Source organism: Rhamphochromis sp. 'chilingali', assembly GCF_963969265.1.
Source record: "Rhamphochromis sp. 'chilingali' genome assembly, chromosome: 8".
In the NCBI taxonomy this organism is placed as follows: Eukaryota; Metazoa; Chordata; class Actinopteri; order Cichliformes; family Cichlidae; genus Rhamphochromis; species Rhamphochromis sp. 'chilingali'.
This window is the reverse complement of record NC_137935.1, coordinates 6,060,316-6,081,638: the sequence shown is the minus strand read 5'-3', so window position 1 is coordinate 6,081,638 and position 21,323 is coordinate 6,060,316. Positions and strand designations below refer to the sequence as shown.

The 21,323-nt window shown below is 39.2% G+C and overlaps 1 protein-coding gene across 4 annotated transcripts in view; it reads left to right on the top strand.

Moving 5' to 3' along the window:
• The window catches only part of caln1 (calneuron 1), a 77,029-nt gene that overhangs the window by 49,514 nt on the left and 6,192 nt on the right, over positions 1-21,323 (top strand). For 3 of the 4 annotated variants that reach the window (XM_080888972.1, XM_080888973.1, XM_080888970.1), the window contains exons 5-6: positions 7,677-7,833; positions 14,070-18,038. In XM_080888972.1, coding sequence (XP_080745098.1) covers positions 7,677-7,833; positions 14,070-14,197 — 285 coding nt within the window. In that variant the 3' untranslated portion in view covers positions 14,198-18,038. Of the gene's footprint in view, positions 1-7,676; positions 7,834-14,069; positions 18,039-21,323 lie in introns of those variants that run through there. The other variant, XM_080888971.1, reaches the window with a different exon arrangement.

Genomic DNA, 21,323 nt, shown 5'->3' with positions numbered 1-21,323 from the left:
TTCGTCGGACTTGGAAATCACATTACATATTTGACATATTTGAAGCCTTGTCTGTCAAGCTTCTGTAAAATTCTCCCCCAAAGTCCAGAACTCTCCTTTCTCCAGCTTGACAACAGCATCCACAGATTACATGATCAGTTTCTGTTACTGTCATGTTGCCCTGCAAAAAAACAAACCAAAACAACAAAAACCCTGGTGCAGTCAGATCCCTGGAAAACCACCACCTCACACTTTCTTATAATCAGCCTCTGACAATACACTGAAATGAAAAAAATGAAATATCTCTTATTTCTATAGATAGTGTTTACATTAAAACAAGCATAGAGCATGTTCTTCTGCATTCAAATCAAACAGGGTTCAAGGATGTGCCTCCTCAGCTGCAGCACGTTTTAAATGGATTAATATTTCTACCATTTGGAAAAAATAGGACTTGCAAGTTCATTGCATTAGATTTACATTAGCAAATGCATATAATTGGATTCGTCAGTGTGTGGAGAATGTTATCTGTAGCTCTATAATTTGGCTGTACTGCAAAGGGCTGAACTCAGCAGATGGATGGATGCTGGCTCTTGGCACCTTCTCACCGCCTGTGTGTGTGAGCAGCTGAGTACGCCTCATTTATGGGTGTAAAGATGAACATGGCTTTCTCCACAATCCCAAATCCACTTTGCGGTCTTAACAAATATTCAAGAGTTTGCAAAAAGTCAATAAATTCATGGTTTTAATTCAAGGATAGTGCTTCTGTATGTGTGGGCAAATACGATCTCAGTGCATCTCCTTACACTGATTTTGATGAATTTTATGGTAGTTACAGTTTTAATGAACTTCAAGACTCTTTTAGTAAAAGTGTTTCTAAACCTTGCATCAAAGGCTCTCACAGTGACTCAGATATGTTATAGTACAGTTATAATATACCCACTGTTCCCATGAAATAATTGAGGAGAATATTAAAAACAGAAAATCCACATTTTGAAATATAACCTGTCCACTTCTTAATAAGTAACTGTATTATTTGAGTCTTTATGACACCTCATGCATTTATTAAAATGGTATAAAGTTATGTCAATGCAGTAATATTATTAGTGGTGTGATTGTAAGGGCCTGTGTCCATTTTCTCTACTCAAAGATTTGTCAGTTGAAAACTTTTGGAACAATTTCTCCCGCAAGCCAATCAAATTCAGAAAGGAGTGGGACTTATGTTATCAACACTGTAAAGAGTTTATCAGCATTATACACTGGACCCTAAACTTCTGTGAGTCCAGCTATAATAAACAAACCCAGTCTCTCTTGCAAATAGTTTGCATCTGTTCTTGTTGAAAATCTTTGAACTTTAGCATTGGAGAAGAGGAAAACCTGACAACCACAACAGGTGGTTTTTCACACACAGTGTATGTGGTGCAGCATGGAAGCGCGATGGTTAGCACTGTTGCCTCACAGCAAGAAGGTCCTGGGTTTAAATCAACCATCTGCTTCTGTGTGGAGTTTGCATGTGTCTACATGGGTTCTCTCCGGGTACTCCAGCTTCCTCCCACAGTCCAACGACATGCAGATAGTGAGGTTAGGTTAATGTCAGTGTGAATGTTGTTTGTCTCTCTGTTAACCCTGCGACAGGCTTGTAGGTTTAGGAGTCACAGTTATGGTATATCCCTTAAATGTTCAAAATGGGAGGGACTTCCGACTAATGGCGGTTTGGTGCGAGTAGCGCTTTTGGTGAGCTCTTGCAGGGTCGGCCTTTTTTAAATTATTATTATTCTCTGACTCGACCCCAAGCGATATCTATCTCATTTTAAAATAGTACATTTTTTGATTTTGCTCACTAAAATGCCACCAAAGCTGACTAAAGGAGGAAGCTCGGTCTGGCCTCACCTGCAGCCTGCTTCTCCTGACTACCCTTTTACCCGTCCTGAATCGGGGACTGCGGCCCAGGCCGCCACCAATAGCGATGTCAGCGCTCTCAAAGCGGTGCTGCTTTCGGCTCTCCGCGAGGACTTTGCTGCTACACTTAAAACGGAGTTTCAAGCTATCCTTGGTGAATGTCTTTCCTCCATTAAGTCCGAGCTGCTCTCCTTCAAAAAGGAATTAAATGTTCAAAATGTAATTGTAATGCCTGTGTAACATATTGGTTTAATAACCCCTGGATTTGTCCGTCAGTCATACATGGCTTTAAAAAATATGCCAGTTGTCCATGTCGGATCCAGACCAATCAACATAAGGTTTATTATATATATTTGATCTGTTCATTTACTTTTACCAAAGCTCCTTGTGCTGTACAACACATATCTACCTTAGAGTCTAAACGGGGTCCTGCAAACTTTAGTAGTCCCTAAGTTCCTTCAGTTTGGACACACAAAAGAGGAACATGTCTTTCAAGAGTTGGAACAGCTATGAAAACTTTGCCAAAAGCACCTACCAGAAATGGTTCATGCTTTAAAGATTAGTTCAAAACGGCACAGTAACATTCCTGCTATTTGTTACCAGACATTTTTCTTCTCTTTAAATATCAACAATGAAAATGTCAGTTCAATCACAGGATTTTAATGATCACGTGAATCTGTTTTATCCCCATCACTCTGTCACGGATTCAATTCATTTCAATACAAGGCTCCTTCTGAGCTTTGACCACAGCAGACCTTAACAGTATGTGACATTTCCAACTTCTCCAAAGTCTCCATTAAAGTTCTCTGTGCCTGAGGCATGTGATTGCACTTCAGACTGAACTTCTTAGGAGAATGTGTAACAAAGAAGACTGAAGGTTTCCAGCGTGGGCTCCATTATGAAGCTGTAGGTCACAAACCACTGGGTGTCCTACTAAAGGTCTTTTCTGTGGGAGTCACTTTAGGTTCAGATGTGCAATTCTTTTCTACTCCCCTTTCTTTCACCATATTCTCCATAAAGGTCAGTCCATGCTTGAATGTGAATGTAGGTTGAGAAAGTCTGTGGGATATGGGAAATGAAAATAAAATGGCTTTTTCTTATCTTCTACTGTAGTGCTCTGTGAATAGAGCTATCCTCTGGCTCATCCCTCTTTTTCTTGGCAAATGAAGTTCTGCCAGTCTCTTGATGGGTGCCAGCGATGCCGTCTTTATTGGGAAGCGAGGCCGCATAAAGGTTGGGTAAACACAATTAGGCTGCCGACCTTTTCCTTTGGGGGGGAAGTAACACAAAAGTTGGCAGTAACTTTAAGTGGCAGATGCTGCAGGGGCACTCCAGGTAGATCTGTCTGTTTAGTACAGATCCTCTCTCTGTTTTCCAGAGGGAGATGCGAGGAGAAATAAACAGAGCTCTGCAGTCTGTGAAACATCGCATCCATTTCTGAAACAGGAGGCAAAACATCTTTTTATGCTGCTGTACATGGTGGCTGATGTGAGATTGTTGCTGTATGAGCTTTCCAGTTAGGACCACAGCAGCAGCAGTGTCCTGAAGAGAGCAGGCGCATGAAAATGATCAAGTCTAACACATACAAAGGAGAATGATGGGTTGTGAAGAGGCTTGCAGATGCATGGCTCTGTTTGAGATTCACTAGTTGGTTGCTTGGAAGAGTATTAGCTGAACGGCTGGGATTATGGGCTGAGCTCGACTTTGTTTCCTGCCTAAACTAATGCCATACTCTATTTAGTCTCACAAAAAGTTTGTGTTTGTTTATGTTTGTCAATACTGAACTGTGGGGCTCTTTATTATCTGAAAAGTATGTTCAATACTAATGTAGAAAACTTTGAGTTTGGTGGTCAACAAGGAGTCAGTGTTTGAGTTTCAGTGGTCATCATAGTTTTTTCTGCTTACTGTGTTATTCTTTTAAATGATTGATACATTTTATTATTTTCTTTTTTTATCAGTTTTTTTTTACACAGTATAGAGTAGAAAGGCAGATGGGTTGTATGTGAGGGGGAATGGCACATAGAAAAGCACCTGGAGCAACCTCGAACCTGCAGTGCAGCACTAAGGACTAAAGCCTGCACAGCATGGGTCACCTGTTCAACCAGGTGATGCATCGTGTTGCTCCTTCTGTCTTTTCACAAAAATGCAGTAAAATGAAGAAAATCAAATAACTGAAGAATATTGAAGTATCAGTTGTTGTATTGGTATAAACCTTTAGTTGTACTGGTGGTTTCAGGGGAAATATTTAGTAACTGTACCTTCTTTTTATGGGTTTATGTTTTCTGTCACTGTTATATTTACATTTCCACTGGATTAACTGTACCTGCTTTTAAATTACATTTCACAATGTATGTGATTTATTAGTCTATTGTTGCATAACTTTATTTTACTTTTGTCTTGCCAACATTTACATTTACGTTCACCTTTGATTAATGAGCCGGCAAACAAAAGACGAAACATTGACCCAAAATTTTAATTACCTCTGATAATGAATCTTCATGAAGGCTGATTAACATTTGAGGTGTGATTGGTGCGAGTGTTCATTAGCTCACTCTGAGAAGGCTGAGCGATAACAAATCTCATCGATGGTAAGTGTCCAAGTGTGATTTATGCAGTGGGCTTGCCAGAAAGTCCAGTGAATGTTACCCTTCACTCTCTGGACGAGTGTCATTCATCATAATATCACCGAGTGCACCAAACACAATCTGGATTTGGTGTTTGTAAACTGAGATCAAATGTGTTGAGAAGCTGGATAAATTTAGTAAATCATATAAACTCTATATGAATGAATAGATAGATACATAGATAGATGTAGATATATATATATATATATGGTCTGTGAAGAAGCTCTCTGGAGTTGCTTGACTGAACCAGAATGGAAACCTTTCTGTTTATACTAATAATTATGTTAATAATAAAAACTGTATTTGTATAGCAGAGAGAGATGTGGTGTTTCTCACCTCGTTCACAAAGTTTCAAAAACAACATGTTCAGTGAGAGCCTTTTATGATCATCAAAAATGTGAATATGCATTTACATTTCTTTTTTATGTAAATGCTTATTGATGTTGTATTTTCCATCATCTTATTTCCTGTTTTTGTTAAAAGAATGGGATCATTGTTGATTGCATATTTTTGATATCACCAGGTATTTGAACCTTATTGTTTCCTCACGCACATACTTCACTCTCTCTTCACTAGCAGGTCTGCATTAAAGAAGACAGATCGGGGACTGCTGTAGCCCGAGGTCATTCACTCTCTCCCCACTTTCCTGTCTATCCCTCTGCACTGTTCGGTCTCATAAATTCAAAAAAAAAACAGGAGACCAGGATTAACACTCATTCAGCTCATGAGACTTGATGAGACATGATTCCTTATCTAAAAAGATTATATGTTTATTACAAATTGATGTGTCATATTTGGTCATTTTACTGTACTAGTGTCACAGTTTGAATTTGTGCACTCCATACTAACACATATGAGGCCACAGAGCAGGCAAAATGAAATTATTTTGTAATAGAATGACTTGGGCCGATGTTGTATTTTGTTATTAATTATTTATGTTAATTAAGTTTTTTTTTAAATATTTGGTTGGTTTAATATAACAGAGTTTTCTGCTTAATTTTTTTTAGGTTTATAAAGATAACAGTGGAACTTTTGCAATTATTTCACTGTTATCATTGTTGTTATTGCTACTATTTTAATGAAGACAGAGCTGGTGTCCCGTTAACGTTGACTTCCTAGATCTCCTTGTGCTTCTGCCTGTCGTAGCTTTTTATGCTCCACTGATTTGGCTCAGCTGTTGTTACACAGCTTATCAACTTCAGGGTCATACTGGGGCAGTTCCCATCCATGCATGTCCTGGGTACCGCGGTGAGTGTGTAATACAGATAACAGAGAAAAGGCCTAACCACCTGATGTGTTCAAGGCCATGGTATTTGACAACAGTGGCAAAGGTGATAACCACTGAGTAAAGTAGTCTAACCTGTTTGAAATGAATGCGTGGACCATTTTCCCAGTTTGAGATGAGAATTTTCAAACTTTCAATATGTTTTGAAGTGTGTGTGTGTGTGTGTGTGTGTGTGTGTGTGTGTGGAGGGGGGGGGATAAAAATGAACGCATTTTTGGAACAACAACAAATATTTCTGGTTTCTGCAGAGCTACAGAGAGACCGTCAAAACAGAGTACTCCTCCAGAGTAGAGAGCTCACACTCTTCTACATGAAATAGTACACTGACAAAAAAATCTATGCATATAATGTGCATTTTATAGATTGATACAGATAAATATCCTCTGCATAAGAATGGTAAGATATATTATGATTTCTTTATGATAGTACAAAGTGCGAGTGTGTAAAGTTTAAAGAGTAGCAGACCAAGAATTGACCCTTGCGGAACCCCTCAATTTTTGAATTGAATTGAAACATAAAATGTTCTGGTCCTTAGATATGATGAAAAGCAGTTATGAAGGCTTTGGATTAAAATATCATAATCAAGAGTGTCGAAAGGCAGTGGTGAGATCAAGCATAACTAAGACTGAACGACTGTAACTCAGTGCTCTTAAATAATCTTTCTCACTGCAGAATGATGGACTTCAGTTTACTTGTAAGGTAATTACTGATATCTTTCCTCGTTAGCATTGTGTTGGCACACACCTGAATCCACCAAACCTGCAAACTGCTAAAATATCTGCTTTTATAGAGGTGATCACACTTGCTGATGATCAGTTAATTAAAGCGAATTTGAATAGCAGCATCTGGCAGCTACTCATGTCTTAATTCCCATGGAGGCAGTAAGGATATACTTAATACTTAATGACATGGTGTAATATGTTATCTGTTGTTAATCTGATGCTGCACTTACCAAAATTTAAGACCAGAATAATTTTGTAATATCCTGATACATGAAACCTGGGAATTGAAAGCAGATGCATTTTGCTTTTACCATGACTTTCTTAATCCATTCATTCTTTTCTGTAGCTCTATAAACTAAAAGTGTTACCAAATTTTTATTCCTACAGTGTGCACAATGGACACAACATCAATATAGGAACAATATACGTTGCCTTTGTTGAAAGTAAATATCAGTGAGTTTATACAAGCGTTTAGACGAATTCAGAGGAACTCGCTGTCCTCGCAACTGGCTCGGGACACACTGCTCTTTGTGATTTCATTATGAGTCAGGTTTGTATCATAGTCCGGCTCTGAAGCTTTTCTTGTTGCAGAATAAAAAGTAAATTAAATTATCCTACTGCTCCTAAGTAAAGCACTGCTTTCCAGCAAAGCATCGCTCGCCAGCAAGATCTTCTTGATCTGACCTTCAGACACCTCTGGTTTAAAAGTGGGTGTGTCTGTAAACACTCAAACAGAACCATAAATCAGCCACTCTTTGAACATAACTCTACCTCATTCAATTTAATCAATGCATCAGCGTTACGCAATGCTCAGATTAAAGTAAATGTATAGGAGTGACATCTGTAAGATGTACAGGGACGTACTGGAACATGAAGAGTGATTTATTCATTTGAACTTTTTGTCCTTTCTTACAGGGAACATCACTTATTGTAAGTCGCCCTAAGCAAAAATCTACTCAGATTTCTTTTTTTCTTTTTTGTACTCCACAGCTTAGGGCGATAGAGACTGTATTTGTAATGTTTTATTGAGGTTTGCAGTCTAGTGGAACTCCTAGTGGAAGGATTGTGTCACGCACTACCCTGCCAGGCACGTACGGCAAGCTTATTTATGTGAAGGGAAAATGGTCTCTTTCTTTTTAAAAATCTCCTCCTCATCTCTTTCTCCCTCAGTTCGACATGCAGAGAATCACCCTGGAGGAGCTGAAACACATCCTGTTCTGCGCCTTCCGTGACCACCTCACCATGAAGGACATTGAGAACATCATCATCAATGAGGAAGAAAGCCTAAAGGAAAACTCTGGCAACTGTCAGACAGAGTTTGAGGGAGGTGAGCTGAATTCCCTGAGCTGGCTTTGCACATAGGCACGAAGATATATATATATATATGCCGGCGTGTGTGTGTGTGTTGGGCTAGTCGTGTGTAGGTAGAGACAGAGAAAGTAATCCATTCTGTCAGGAAGAATTTGATCTGTCTCATCGAGATCTAAAGCCAACACAGTCACAGCACACCTGCTGATTTATTAATTTGGGGGCTTTCGTGGGAACTGGTGTCAGCTGGTCACCTGTTTAGAAGCGGCACAGATGAAATATACATGAATTCACTCTGCAGAACTATCCAAGATCCATCCAAGATTCATGGATATCAGAGCAGCAGAGCGTATTATAAGACTTTCACTCTTATCATAAAAACAGGAAATGCAATTGTTTCTTTCAAAACCATTTAAAATGTTTTTTAAATGCCAGGTTTGGAGTCAGATTTGATGAATCATCCCTTTCAGTCATCTCTGCTTTGGGTGCTGAGAGAAATACATTTTAAACAGACCACAAAGTGACTCAATTTGCATAAAACATTTGCAGTTTGAAATGAAATGAAACTTGGCAGTGTTTTGTCACAGCACTCGGCATTCAGGCCAGGCAGTTCTGAGCATGTATGTGGGGGGGATCGTGTTAATAATCATCTGTTTGGCTGTAACTGAACAGATGCTCTGCAAGCGAGAGATATGTTCAAGCAAACTTTGTTACTAGAATGTATTTATCTTCTGCTCCCCACTTAAAAAAGCTTCAGCCTCTTCAAAACTGCACATAAAAAGTTATGTTTTGGAATTTTTTTCCCAGTTTCTCACCTAAACTCATGTGTCTATTCAGCCTTGTTACATTTTAGCATGTGCAAATTAATTGATTCCATGTGTGTTTTGAAAGCAGATTAAAAAATGGCATCTATTGTGTTTCAACACCAGAAACATGACTTTTAGAAGCACAGAAATCTGAGTCATAACACCAGCAGCTTCTACATGTCCCAAAGCAGCGTCCCAGCCTGCTTCGTTATGCAGTGAGTCTGTGCTTATCAGTCTCTTAGGTTAATACTGTGTGAATTAAATTCCAATGTGTTGAGATTTGTCTTTGTAGCCACGGCCGTTTATATTTCTTCTGTGGACCAAAATGACTCTCAGAAGCATAAGAGACTTTAATGTCTCTCACAAACACACGTGCCTGTGAATAAAAAAGGGATTTACTAGGCCAACACTGGTGTCACTGAGAATGGACAAAGATTGCACAAGCACTTTATCAAGCTCTTAAAACTGGTGTAGAGTGATGACAACATGATGACCCTACTAGGTTTATGATTAAGGCTGCCCACTGCAGAATCTATTGAGCCCAAGGTCTTCAAGTACCACCTGCCACACAGGGACACCAAAAAAGTGCTCAGTCATGGAGAAATCGATACATCAAGTCATGGTGTGATTCATACTGAATACGATTCATCATGCTACACTTGTGCTTATTACTTCAGCTTTCTGATATATGAGGTAGCACAAGAGGCAGTTGATTTCCCTCTGGCTTTTCCTCGTTCTGGATCAATATGGTGGGAGGCTGAAAAACAACTGGAAAAAAATGTAACCACTGATCCATAGAAGTTCACCAGACGCTGATTCATTGCTGAACAAACTGCACCAATAGCATAAAGTGCGGAGAAACATGCTGGAGCTGCAGCAGCCATCCAGAGTGCCACTTGCAAGTGTGGAAATCAACTGCGATCCATGAATGTCACAGCTGCCTCACAGGTGTGGAGATTTAAGGGCATATAGATTGAATCTCTATATTGCATACGCTGGTTAGTTTGTGCACTTGCGCTATGTAAGGTGTGATTTCTGACTTTTTCAAAATATCAGCGTTGTTGTTGCTGCTTTCAGCATAAAAGAAAAATCCCCCTGGAACACATTTAACAGGTTCAACTAAAAAGCAACTAAATTACGCAGCAATTCCCAGTTTAGCCCTCAAAACTCTCTTTTAACTCGCTTTCCTTTTTTAATGCCTTTATCACCATTTTGCACCACAGATTCTGCTAAAGGCTTCAGGGCGATTGTGGCTCAAGAGTTGGCTGTTCGTCTTGTAATCGGAAGGTTGCCAGTTTGAGCCCCTGGCTCGGACAGTCTCGGTCGTTGTGTCCTTGGGCAAGACACTTCACCTACCGCCTACTGGTGATGGCCAGAAGGGCTGATGGCGCCATATGGCAGCCTCGCCTCTGTCAGTGCGCCCCAGGCCAGCTGTGGCTACAACTGTAGCAGTGTGTGAGAGTGAATGAATAGTGGTATTGTAAAGCGCTTTGAGGGGTCCCGAAAAGCGCTATATAAATGCAATCCATTATTATTATTAAAGCATTTTGTGTGCTTTATTAAACCTCAACTCTTCAACTGCAGCCTACAGCCTGACCTGCTCATATTTAATTTGTGACAAATATGTTTATAATATTTATTGTGACAAATCATACTTTTGCACCACCGTTCTTTTGTAGCCATGAGGTTGGGAATCTATTACCTTTTCAATATTTCTTAAACTTTCTTAATTAAAAATGCATGGTGTTTACAAGCAGTCAAGCACACATTTACTTTTCTGCAGGAGTCAATGTATTTTGATTCTTCTCAGTACTGAACAAGAAGAAATGTTGCTAGTAGCTGAACAAATACAAACAAATACAGAATCACTGCATCATAGTCTGCAAATGCTCTTTGATTGTCTTTTAATAGCAGTTTGGAAATCAGCATCACAACAGTAACAAGTGGAAGTGTCATAAATTAAACCAACACAGTATGGATGTCAGCTAAAGTTACCCCGCTGGATAAGGACAGAAGGATGAATGCATTAGTCAGCAGCCACTAAGCCACCGAGCACTTTATTACCTTGAGACCACAGTGGCCCGGAGAAAGTCCTCTGTGGATATTTGGCAGTTGTATCATTAGGCTGGGCGGCTGCAGAGGTGTTTTATGAGGCCGACATTGGATTCAGTTGACTGGACTTAGAACGATTGTCTAGACCACAACTCTCCTCCCATCTTCAGTCCAGCAGCTGAACACATGTTCTTTCCATTTGTACCCTGCTAGCTCATCCTCAGAGATGTATGTGAAAGATTGGGCAGATTTTGTTTAAGCAAGACTTTAAACGAAACTGATTTAACAAAAATTGTGACATGTGTAAAGTCCCTGAACTCTATTAACGCCATAAGATTTAATTGACTTGTTTGGAGCTGGTTGGGGATAAACTGCCTTCAGACGTTGTGGTAACATTCAACAATCACAGGCTCCTCTGAAGAAGAAGAAGAACTTAAAAGAAAGCAAATTTATGACTACAAAGCCGGGGAAGGCTATGAAAAAGATTTAAAAGCACTTCCAGCTTGCAATTTCCACTGTCCAAAATGTCTTTAAGAAATAGTAGCTTAGAGAGATGGTGGAAGTCGTGAAAAAATGGGAAACAGGAAGATTTAGCTGTCTGAAGACTCATGGTGCACTTCTCCACTGAAACTGCAAAACAATTAAAGATCATTTCACCTGCCAGCAGCGCTGTTTTGTAACAGATGAAGACTTTCATGTTGTGTCAGCAGTAGATTAAGATTTAGGGAAACAGGTTTATGGAGGGTAATACTGAGCGGAGAGTGATTTCTCTACCAGCTCCTTAATTTCCATCTATGTGACACAAATGTCTAACAGATGACACTGTGAATGTGAGTAACTGTCGGTGTCAGCATGCTGTTCCTCAAAAGAAGCAGCCAAAAGATCTGTTCTTAGAAAACTACCCTAAATTGTTTGTGTACAAGGAGCAAACCACATTTAGACTCTTCACTCACCCAGTGTTGGGTTATGTAACCTTGGCATTTCAGTTTGTGGTCTAAGATGTGGATAAAATGTTTTATATAAATTTGAAAGCCTGGAAAATAATTATTCAGCTCAAAATTGCCAAGTAATGAAACCACCTCAGCCAAAAATGATGCAGCCTTTTCTGTCCCACATTCCACATTTTCTTTGGAGCAGCACTCAAGAAGCATTTTTGATGACTTTTTTGTGTGAAAGTTAAGAATAGTGCCGTGTGTCTGCAGGTCTTTGGCTCAGCCTCCCTAATTACTGTGGCCCGGAAAATCATTTCACTCACTGCAGGGAGGATGAGCTGCTAAATAACTGGTCAGGGAAAGAAATTGATCGAGCCAGAAGTAAAAACCTGGCCTGCTGTTGTGAAAATGTGTGTCAGTTTGAAATCCCATTTCATGACCTTCAGTTCAGCATCCTGTCCTTTAGTCTAAACTCAGGGTTTATGGAGACGAGATTTTAAAATCCTGAGTTTGAGGTTTTTCGATGAAATACAGAAATCTCCCCCAAACACATTATACCCCCTCACTGCTCATTATTATACAATAATACTCTTCCTTCCTGTTTATGTGAATGAGTAGAAAAAATATTAAAACCTTCTCTCAGTGTGATGCGGTTAAAAAACAGCACAAACTGCAGCTTTCAAATGGCTCAAGAGTCGAATCACTACCTTTCAGACAGTTTCAATTAAAATGAAAGAAAGAAAAGAAAATTATTACCTTTGAGAAGGTAATTAGGATTTTTTTGCATGTATTAGACTATATTAGCCATGAATCTGGTGTTCCTGACTAAAGGTGACTGGGTGGGTTTTTCAGTCTGAGCCCCCGAGCTCTGAAACTCCCCTCTGGTAAGCTGCACAATAGGTGAAATCATTAAAAATACTTTTTTTTAAAAATCTGTTTTTCTCCTCCAGTCCATGTTCTGTACTTTTCTTTGGGTTTTACTGACCCGTTTCTGCTGGTTTTATCTGAATATCTCATGTAAAGGAGTTATTTAAAGGTGCTTCAGGAAAAGAGTTGATATATAACGAGGTACAGCGAGCCTGTTTGACAGAGTTAAAAGGAAATGTTAGAATACATGCTATTTATTTAAATAATCCAATCTTTAGCTTAAAGATTCTCCTATCACTTTAAAGCCGCTAGACTAATTGGGCTCTGTTTTGTGAAATTTGGCTGTTGCTGTGATGTCTGGACCGCTGAGTTGTGGCTTAGTGGGCCTCTCTGTTGCTTCTTTCAGCTGGGATCCAGAGCAATAATTCTCCTTGTCATGGCCTATGGGAGATCACACCTCAGGGTTATTTCTTTTGTTCTCGGCTATAGTAAAACATTTCACAATAAATTATATTTATGTGCTGAACCCAATTCGAAGTAGGTTTGTTAATAAGTTATAAGTTAACGGAGGAAGCTGGGAAGGAAATGTGGAAGGTGGGGAGACAGGAAGGAAATTAATGCTAGAGATGGGAATGAAGGGAAGGGAGAGGGCACAAAAACAAGGAAGCTCACAAAGAGACTGAAGTAATGGACGAAGACGTAAAAAAAATTAAAGAAGAAAGGCTTCAAGAAAGAAGGGAAGGAAACAAAGAAGGGAAGAAGATCGGAAGGAAGGAAGGGATGGAGAGAGAGATGAAGAAGCTACCACTGGCTGCTCTCTTATTCAGGAGTCACCACATATTTGATTTGGCAGATTTTTCCAAATTAAATATTCATGCAACCCACAAAGGATTTGTGTGTCCTTCTGGGGTCAAGCTGGGAAATCTTTTGTTTGTTAGCCGATGAAGATGGTACGGATATGAGGAAAAGATGAAGATGGTTAGGAAACAAGGAAGTGAGAAAGGGAGGGACACATAGCAAACCAGGAGTGGAAGGAATGAGGTAGGAAATGAGGAAGAAAGGAACGGAGGCAAGGCGACCAGCGAGGAAGATGAAAAAAAGAAGGAAAAGCCAATATCCTGAATGCTTCTTGTGCGTGGGTGTGCTCATATTCAGATCTTTTTCCTCCAAGCCCCAGAATTCAACATCTGCCCTCTAATAATCCGGACTCTTTCCACGTGGGACCATCCTTTGCTCTTGGTCCAAGCTGAGTTCTTATCCTCGACACCAAACCACAAAAAAGACAACAGAGCAAGACTTACATTTTAAGCATCTTAGGGCACTTTGTAATACTATTCAGCTTTGAATGGCATTAATCTTTCCTGGGAGAGAAGTGTTGACCAATGAGCTGAAAAAGTAACACTTCACAGCAAAATAAACCATTGAAAGTCTGATGTGTGTCAGTGAGCCCTCTGTTTTTCTTCATTATCGTTGTCTGGGCACAATAAATGATTTATCCAGAGTCTTATTAGAAGCAAAAGTGGTACCATCATTTAAATCTGCTTATTTTTTATTTATGTCCTTCATTTGTGTTTGTCCGCTTCTCACATCTCTTTCAGTTCACCCCTCAAAGAAGAACCGTCAGACGTGCGTGAGGAAGAGCCTCATCTGCGCCTTTGCCATGGCATTCATCATCAGTGTCATGCTCATCGCAGCCAATCAGATGCTGAGGAATGGCATGGAGTAGCTGTGCCCACTGTGAGCTGGAAACAAGCCAGCCTGCATGTGCATGCCAGTGGGTGAGGTCGTGTCCCTGTTGATTGGAAAAGAACTGCAAGGAGCAACGCTCGAAATAATCAACGAAATCTGTTTTTAAAATTGTTTTTAGTGTTTTTGAACGAGGGCCACGTCTCCACCCGATGTCCAATAAAACCATGAAGCCAGCATGAGGAGTCGCGCAGGACTCCTCCCCCTTTACTCTGACAGGGACACTCAAGGGCTGACATTACACATAACATACTGTTGTCTCTGTTTCCCTGGTGTAATAAAAAATAAATAAAAAATCCGACAACGATGCAGGAGTTAAGAGCTGTTCGCTTTCCCAGCAGCCGAAAGTGATGCACTTCTGCTGATCTGTCACCCACCAGAAGACTCACGAGCTATCAGGGCTGCAGTCTGGCTCCCAGGAGAGAAAGGAAGGAAGGAAATATTTGCCCTCTTATTAGTGCTCCTGAGAAAAGATGATGGCAAAGCTTGCCACCACTGAAGCAGGAGGATCTGTACAGGCCACAGCTTCTCTCACGTTATAATACTCCAGCACTCCATCTAACTACTCTCTCTGGGGGCTAGTAGGTGCTGGCATCAGTTCATCAGCCCTAGAAGCCAATCAGTCAAGCATCTGAAATGTTATATGGTAACTCCGGGCTTGTCTTTTGAAAGAACAGAGAACATTGGGAAATATGTTATTTTTTCCTCTTCCTGGACACTGTTGGGTGAACAGTGTGCAGAGTGTGAAGAAAAAGTCCTATTTACAGAAAAAAAATCCACCCTCCAATGCTCTAGGTACTGTGTGTGTGTGTGTGTGTGTGTGTGTGTGTGTGTGTGTGTGTGTGTGTGTGTGTGTGTGTGTGTGTGTGTGTGTGTGTGTGTGTGTGTGTGTGTGTGTGTGTGTGTGGTATACAGGTGTGAATCCATTGCATTCAACTGTGTCATAATGTGTAGGTGGAAATAGCGAGGATAATGGTAGAATCAGAGTGGCGAGACGTTTTTCCAGCTGAGAAAACTTGAATCTTGCCTTTTAATCTAAAAGTAAAATGTCTTGTGGCGTTGAAGCATTCAGGCTTCATGTCAGAGTTCCAGCACCATGTCTTTTGCTACTCTTTGATGACAAGGGACTGCTACCTAACCCTAACATATCACTGTTTTAAATACTTATCTAACCAAGATTTTATGATCTGGAAATACATCTGTGACACCATCATGTGGCATCGTCATCATAACTCGTTTAGGAAGAATACAACCAACCAAAGACAAGTCACCACCAAGAGAGTGATAAAGTGTTTCAGGGTGGATTTTTTTCATTTGAATTTTGGGTGTTTTTTGTTTTTTTTCTTGTCCTTTAAATCACCCCACATCAATTTAAAGATTTCTTAATGCTGTGAAAAATTGCTGAGCAGTTCTAAAACCCAAATTTAAAAGTTTAGTATCATCATAAATGTGGTATATATTATTAAAATCAAAGGGTTTTTCAAAATTGACAAGGTACACTTAGATTTTTCAGCTGTATTAACTTAAATCTGGGTGGCTCCACAGTGTAGCGCTTTATGCATTATTTGCCTTCTAAACAAAAACTTTCAGGTTTGATCCCAGGAGGAGGTTTGAGTCCCTTCAGGGCTGCGTCAGGAGGAGCATCCATTATGGAAAAACTGACAAATCGAACATGTAGAGCTACCTGCTGCAGTGACACCTTGTGATTAAGGGAGCAGCTGAAAGTAGCTTGCATTATTTTAATCTTAATCCAGTCACACATGACTGGATTATCTGCAGAACCAAAACTGTACAGAGTCCGCTGATTTATAAATCTTCTGATTTATAAACTATTTTTAAAAAATCCTTATTGATTTTAATTACTTTTCACAGCAAGAGTAACTAAAAGAGTCCACTCGTACTCTTGTTTTAGATAACTAGATCTTTATTTCTGTTCTTTAAAGATGCATAATGCTCTCTGTATCTGTTTGATCCTGGGAAATTTCCCTGGACATGACAGTTTTAGATCACACCTTCTGACCGCTTGAAGAAAAAAATCTGCAAATTAATTGATACTAATAACAGTTTTAAGTTGCAGCCCTTTGGCTGCAGAATAGACAGAATAAGAAAAATGTAATCATGTGCACATTAAATGCAGCTTCAAGGCTAGAACCCAACTTGTGTGGAAGAAAAACATGTCACTGACTCACTGACTCAAGTACTCACCATAATGAAGACTATATTTTATGACTACAGCGATAGAAGTCAAATCGTGCCACTCTTAAATAATTCGGAGGCAAAACAAACTCTCTAAGGCGATGTACAAACATTCTCACAGCACTGAATAATTTGACGGTTCCTCTCCCACCGAGGACAGCTCTGAACTCCTGCACTGACTCCCCCCCAGGGGTCAGAAACACCCCTATTATCAAGTGCATGCGATCAAGTCAGTGTCTTCTGTAAATACTGTAACCCATGTCTGAAATGTCTCCAGTGTCTGTTGAAGTGTACAGTATCTGTGTGTGTGCATGACCGTCGGTGCTCTCTGCTCACTCGGGTTCAGAGGTACAGGGAGGAGGCTCAGCAGGAGTAGAGGCGGCTGCTTCATCACAAACATGCCAGGTGCAGGCGGTAAAGGCCCTTTCTGTTTCCTCTCAACCCTCCTGCCAAAGCCATAGAACTCTGCCGAGGTGAACCAGACAACACAATATAGACATTTTTCCCTGTTCCTACATGGAAACACAAGATCAAACGGGCATTTTTTTTTTTGGCATAAATATGTATATCATATCGGACTCAGTTTGTTCCTGTTATTGTTTTTGCACTGTACCTGTCATCCATTCCAGTGAAACGATGCAGAAGGTTGTAGGTTTGTGCAATAGTGCCATCTAGAGGTGAAGTAACATCACACTGGCCGTGCTCTTGTCTCGTCACGGTGTTTGCGTGTTTCTCCCTCTCTGCACACTCATGGGAATGTGCTGTCAGGCAGGACTCAGCGTTATATTCACAATATGTGGAAAATATATTGATATTGAATGTTCAAATATGAGGATATGTATAATGTATAGGTTGACTTTGCTCTACCTACACTTCTGGCAGAGCAGCACTTGCAATGCGAACACATAATTAAACGGTGTATTTATAGGAACAGATTTCTTGCCTATGGCAGACAAAGTGATTTTAAACGTGTAAAAGGTTTCATTCACAGATGATTTATTACTATCGCACCCTGGAGACTTCATAAAGAGCACTGCTGCAAAAGCAGCCTAAACAAACTTGTACAGTAGGTCACGCTGGTTTAGTTTTTCATCAAAATGCTTTTTTTCTTTTACTATTATTTTTGAAAACGTTACAGCACTGGTGGACATTTCCTACCAAAAAAGAACTAGACACTACTGTTATGTAGTGGTTAATTGGAAAACTGTTTTATCACGAATTTCTTATTTAGAAATAATTAAAATTTTATTTGATGTTTTTTTTTTTTTTTTTGGGATGGATACTGTTATTGCAGTGATGCTGTAATTAAACTGTCTTCACCCCAGTAGAATGATTGCATGACTCCATCACTGAAGTGGATGGTTTGTTTTGGAGGGGAAACGCACAGTGTCTCTTTAGTAGCATGGTGGTTGGATCCCACATTTGTTTCTTATGTAACATTGTAAATAGCTACTAAGACAGCATATCTATTGGACAAGCACATATTATACATACTTTGCACGTGCAGTATTTAAACATGTAGGCTAGAGAATGACTTTCAGTTGTACTATTTATTAGAGGAATACCAATTATCACTGTAAATATGAAAATCTGTACAAAACATCAAAGCATTAAGAATACTTGCAATAAAAAGACATTTTCTAAATGGTGCTGTTTGTCTTATTATGCAGTAGACTTGAGATCTCAGTAGTTATTAGTTCAAGATCAGGACACAGTGTTTAAGGGATTGTACATTTCAAAATATAATTTACTTTGAAGCTATCTGATCCTATGCCATGACATTTAAAACATTAACATAATGCTCACTTAAATAAAAAAAAATCTCTCACTTTGTGATTTTTAAAAAAGCAAATAGAATGCATTTATCAAACACTTTTAGTTAATGTTTGTTATGGAGTACTGGCAGAAATCTTTAGCCATTCCTCGTTGCCTCAGGGGCAATGATTTATTTGAACATGTGCAAACATAAATGGAAATATACGTAAAATAGAGTTTATAACACTATAACAAGCTTGAAAGTCAATATTTGGCATTGTAACTGTTATTCTTCAGTTCTAGTTTTCTTGTCATTTCCACAGGAACAGTTTTCCAGGCTTCTTGAAGGATATTCAGAGCTCGTCTTTGGGTGTTGTCCGCCTTTTGTTCCGTTCTTGTGTCACAATTATCCCACACTGCTTCAGTAATATTGAGGTCCGGGCTCTGGGGAGGCCAAGCCATGACTGATGCTGTTCTATTGTATGTTTTTCTATCCAGGTATACTTTTACTGTATTGACAGTGTTTTGGGGATCATTGCTATCCTGAAAAATGATGCATTTGCCAATCATATGCTTTCCAAATGGCATTACATTGTGGATTAAAATCCATTGTTACTTTTCTATATTCAAGATTCCATCAATCAAGAGTTTCCCATCCTTAAGAATAGCTGCTTCTTCTTCTAACAATTTCTGACAAGGGTTCAGCAAACGGTAGATGAATCAGCTGAAGGGCTAGATGCACCTTTCAGGTCCTGTGTTGGGTCTTAACTCGATTTTTCCCTCTTATTTCTTAAGGACATGACTTTCAGATATTGTTAATATGCTGTAGAGGGTGTGTGTGGTTGAAAGGCAAGGCCTGAAGAGGAAATGAGGGTTAGGTGAGAGGAATGGTGGAAACATTGGGGTAAAACATGGATTCACTTATTATTAATTATTAAACACTTATTATTAATGGAGCAGTAACACTGAGAAAAAAATCATCAAACTTTTACTCCTACTGACAAAATTAATCAAAAGCATTTTTAACTATGCACATTAAAAGTACTATTGAATGGGAAAAATCACATCTATCTGGATTTCTTTGCTTGTTGATTTCCAAACTAATATAAGTATTTTTCTGTACCTTTGCACTGATTTTCCCCTTTAACTGAATTTATCCTGCCAATGCTTTTTTGCATGTGCCATTTGCTGCCAGAAATCAGATCATCTTTTTCATATAAATCTATGTACAAAAAAAACAAATGTAACCATCCCCCTTTTAAAGCTGGAATCGGTCTTTGACTTTTCCTTTATTCTTCATTGCTGTATTACCTTTCCTCCTTCTGACCTTACTCTTTATGGCCACTTTTAGCATAAATATAGCATCTGGTTTAGCAAACCTTATAAAGGGAAAATTGATCTGAGGAATGGGAACAAAGCAAAAGTCATCATGAACGTGTCAGTTGAGGCTGTTAATCAGTGGGATACTGCAGGTCACCCTGCTTAAAAGCAGTCCAAATCCCTCTTTACGTGAAGCCTTTGCTTTTATTATATACTTCATATAACATATCATATTTATTTCTAACCACCATGACACCACAAGAGGGAAGCATTAGGCACTGAGATGGTGAAACTGCAACTGATAAAAATGCAGTTCATACATATAATGCAGCAAGCTAATCGATCTGTTGAAATTCACAAACACTTCTGCAGAGTAGATACATTCATTTCATTTTGTAGAATAAAAATATAATTTCCTGCCTTGTTTAGTATCACTATAATAGAAGGACACTGGCGCTAACAGCACCCTGAAATCTACTCTGCAACAGCAATGAAACAATGATGGAGATAGAAAGATAAAAACCATACCATAGACCATAGAACCTTATTTTGGTGCAAAGTCAGCAAATTTTATAATTTATAAATTTTTCAATTTTATATTTTATATTCCCCTTGCCATAAGAGCTGGGTAACACCCAAATTTCTCATCTGTGCAGTATTAAAGGTTTATTCTATTCTATTCTAAAACTTTAAAACTGTTTTTATTCTAGTATATGACTTTTATGATCACTGAAATTAAAGTTAATATAGATATAGCTTAAAAATAATTGGACAAATAAGTGCCTGGAGATGTTACCAAAATGGCTCCAGAGTGTGAGAACATGTTTAGTACAAAAGAAAGAAGAAACAGATTTTGGTTCTCACTGTGAAGTGAGGATATAGTATAAAAATAATTGGTATCAATAGCTTTTACTCAACAATGAACACATAAGGTGAAGTAAACGTAAATCACAGTCTGATAAAACCCTTTAATAAAGCACATTCAGTACATGTTCTGAAGCTATTACTCTGGCTCTGTTTGGGGTCATTGTCACGCTACAGAATGAACTTAAGCGATCTGATTATTTTGCATGATAAAAGATCTAATTGTAGTTCTAGTCTCTAGTTTTGACACGCTCTCTGCAAAAAAACCCCCAAAACAACAAAAACTAAAACAGCGGGATGCTTCACCATGCTTCGCTGCCAACATCTGTGCCTAAAGAGTTGTGCACAGTATTGTGTGTTGTATCATCTGTTACCCTTGCTGCAGTGGGTTTTATGAAATTGTCACATTTTCATACAGTGTTGCTGTTCTGTCAAGTAATTACATCTGTATCTCTGCTGCTTTTTTCCCGAGGCAGAGCAGAGAGCAGGCTGGGGTGACAGCTGCAGTGACACTACCCTCCAATCACAGAAAACATACAGCGCCACATGGTGCATATTAGAGCAAAATCATATTTGACAACTGTGAGTTCTCTGCTCTGACATTAAACCATAACCTCTTTCATTAAGTGCTCACAGGGAGCTGCAGGACACTGCTAGTCAGAACAATGCAAACTATGATACAATAATGTCAATGAATTACATTCATTTTCTAGATTTTTTGTCATCCTTTAAAAATAGCTCCATTTTTTTACATGCTAAAATCTACAAATTATACAAATTTCCATCCCCATAAATACAACCTTATCTAAGTAACGCAGCGAGTTTATTTGATCGGTTTGTCCTTGTTAGTATTTACTGCTGGCTTACATTTAGCAGGACTTTAACCAACATATGGTAATCCTATTTCACGCCAGAGAACGATGAGCAGTCTCTTCGTTAAGAGTCTGATCAGCATTCAGTGTTATGTTAGC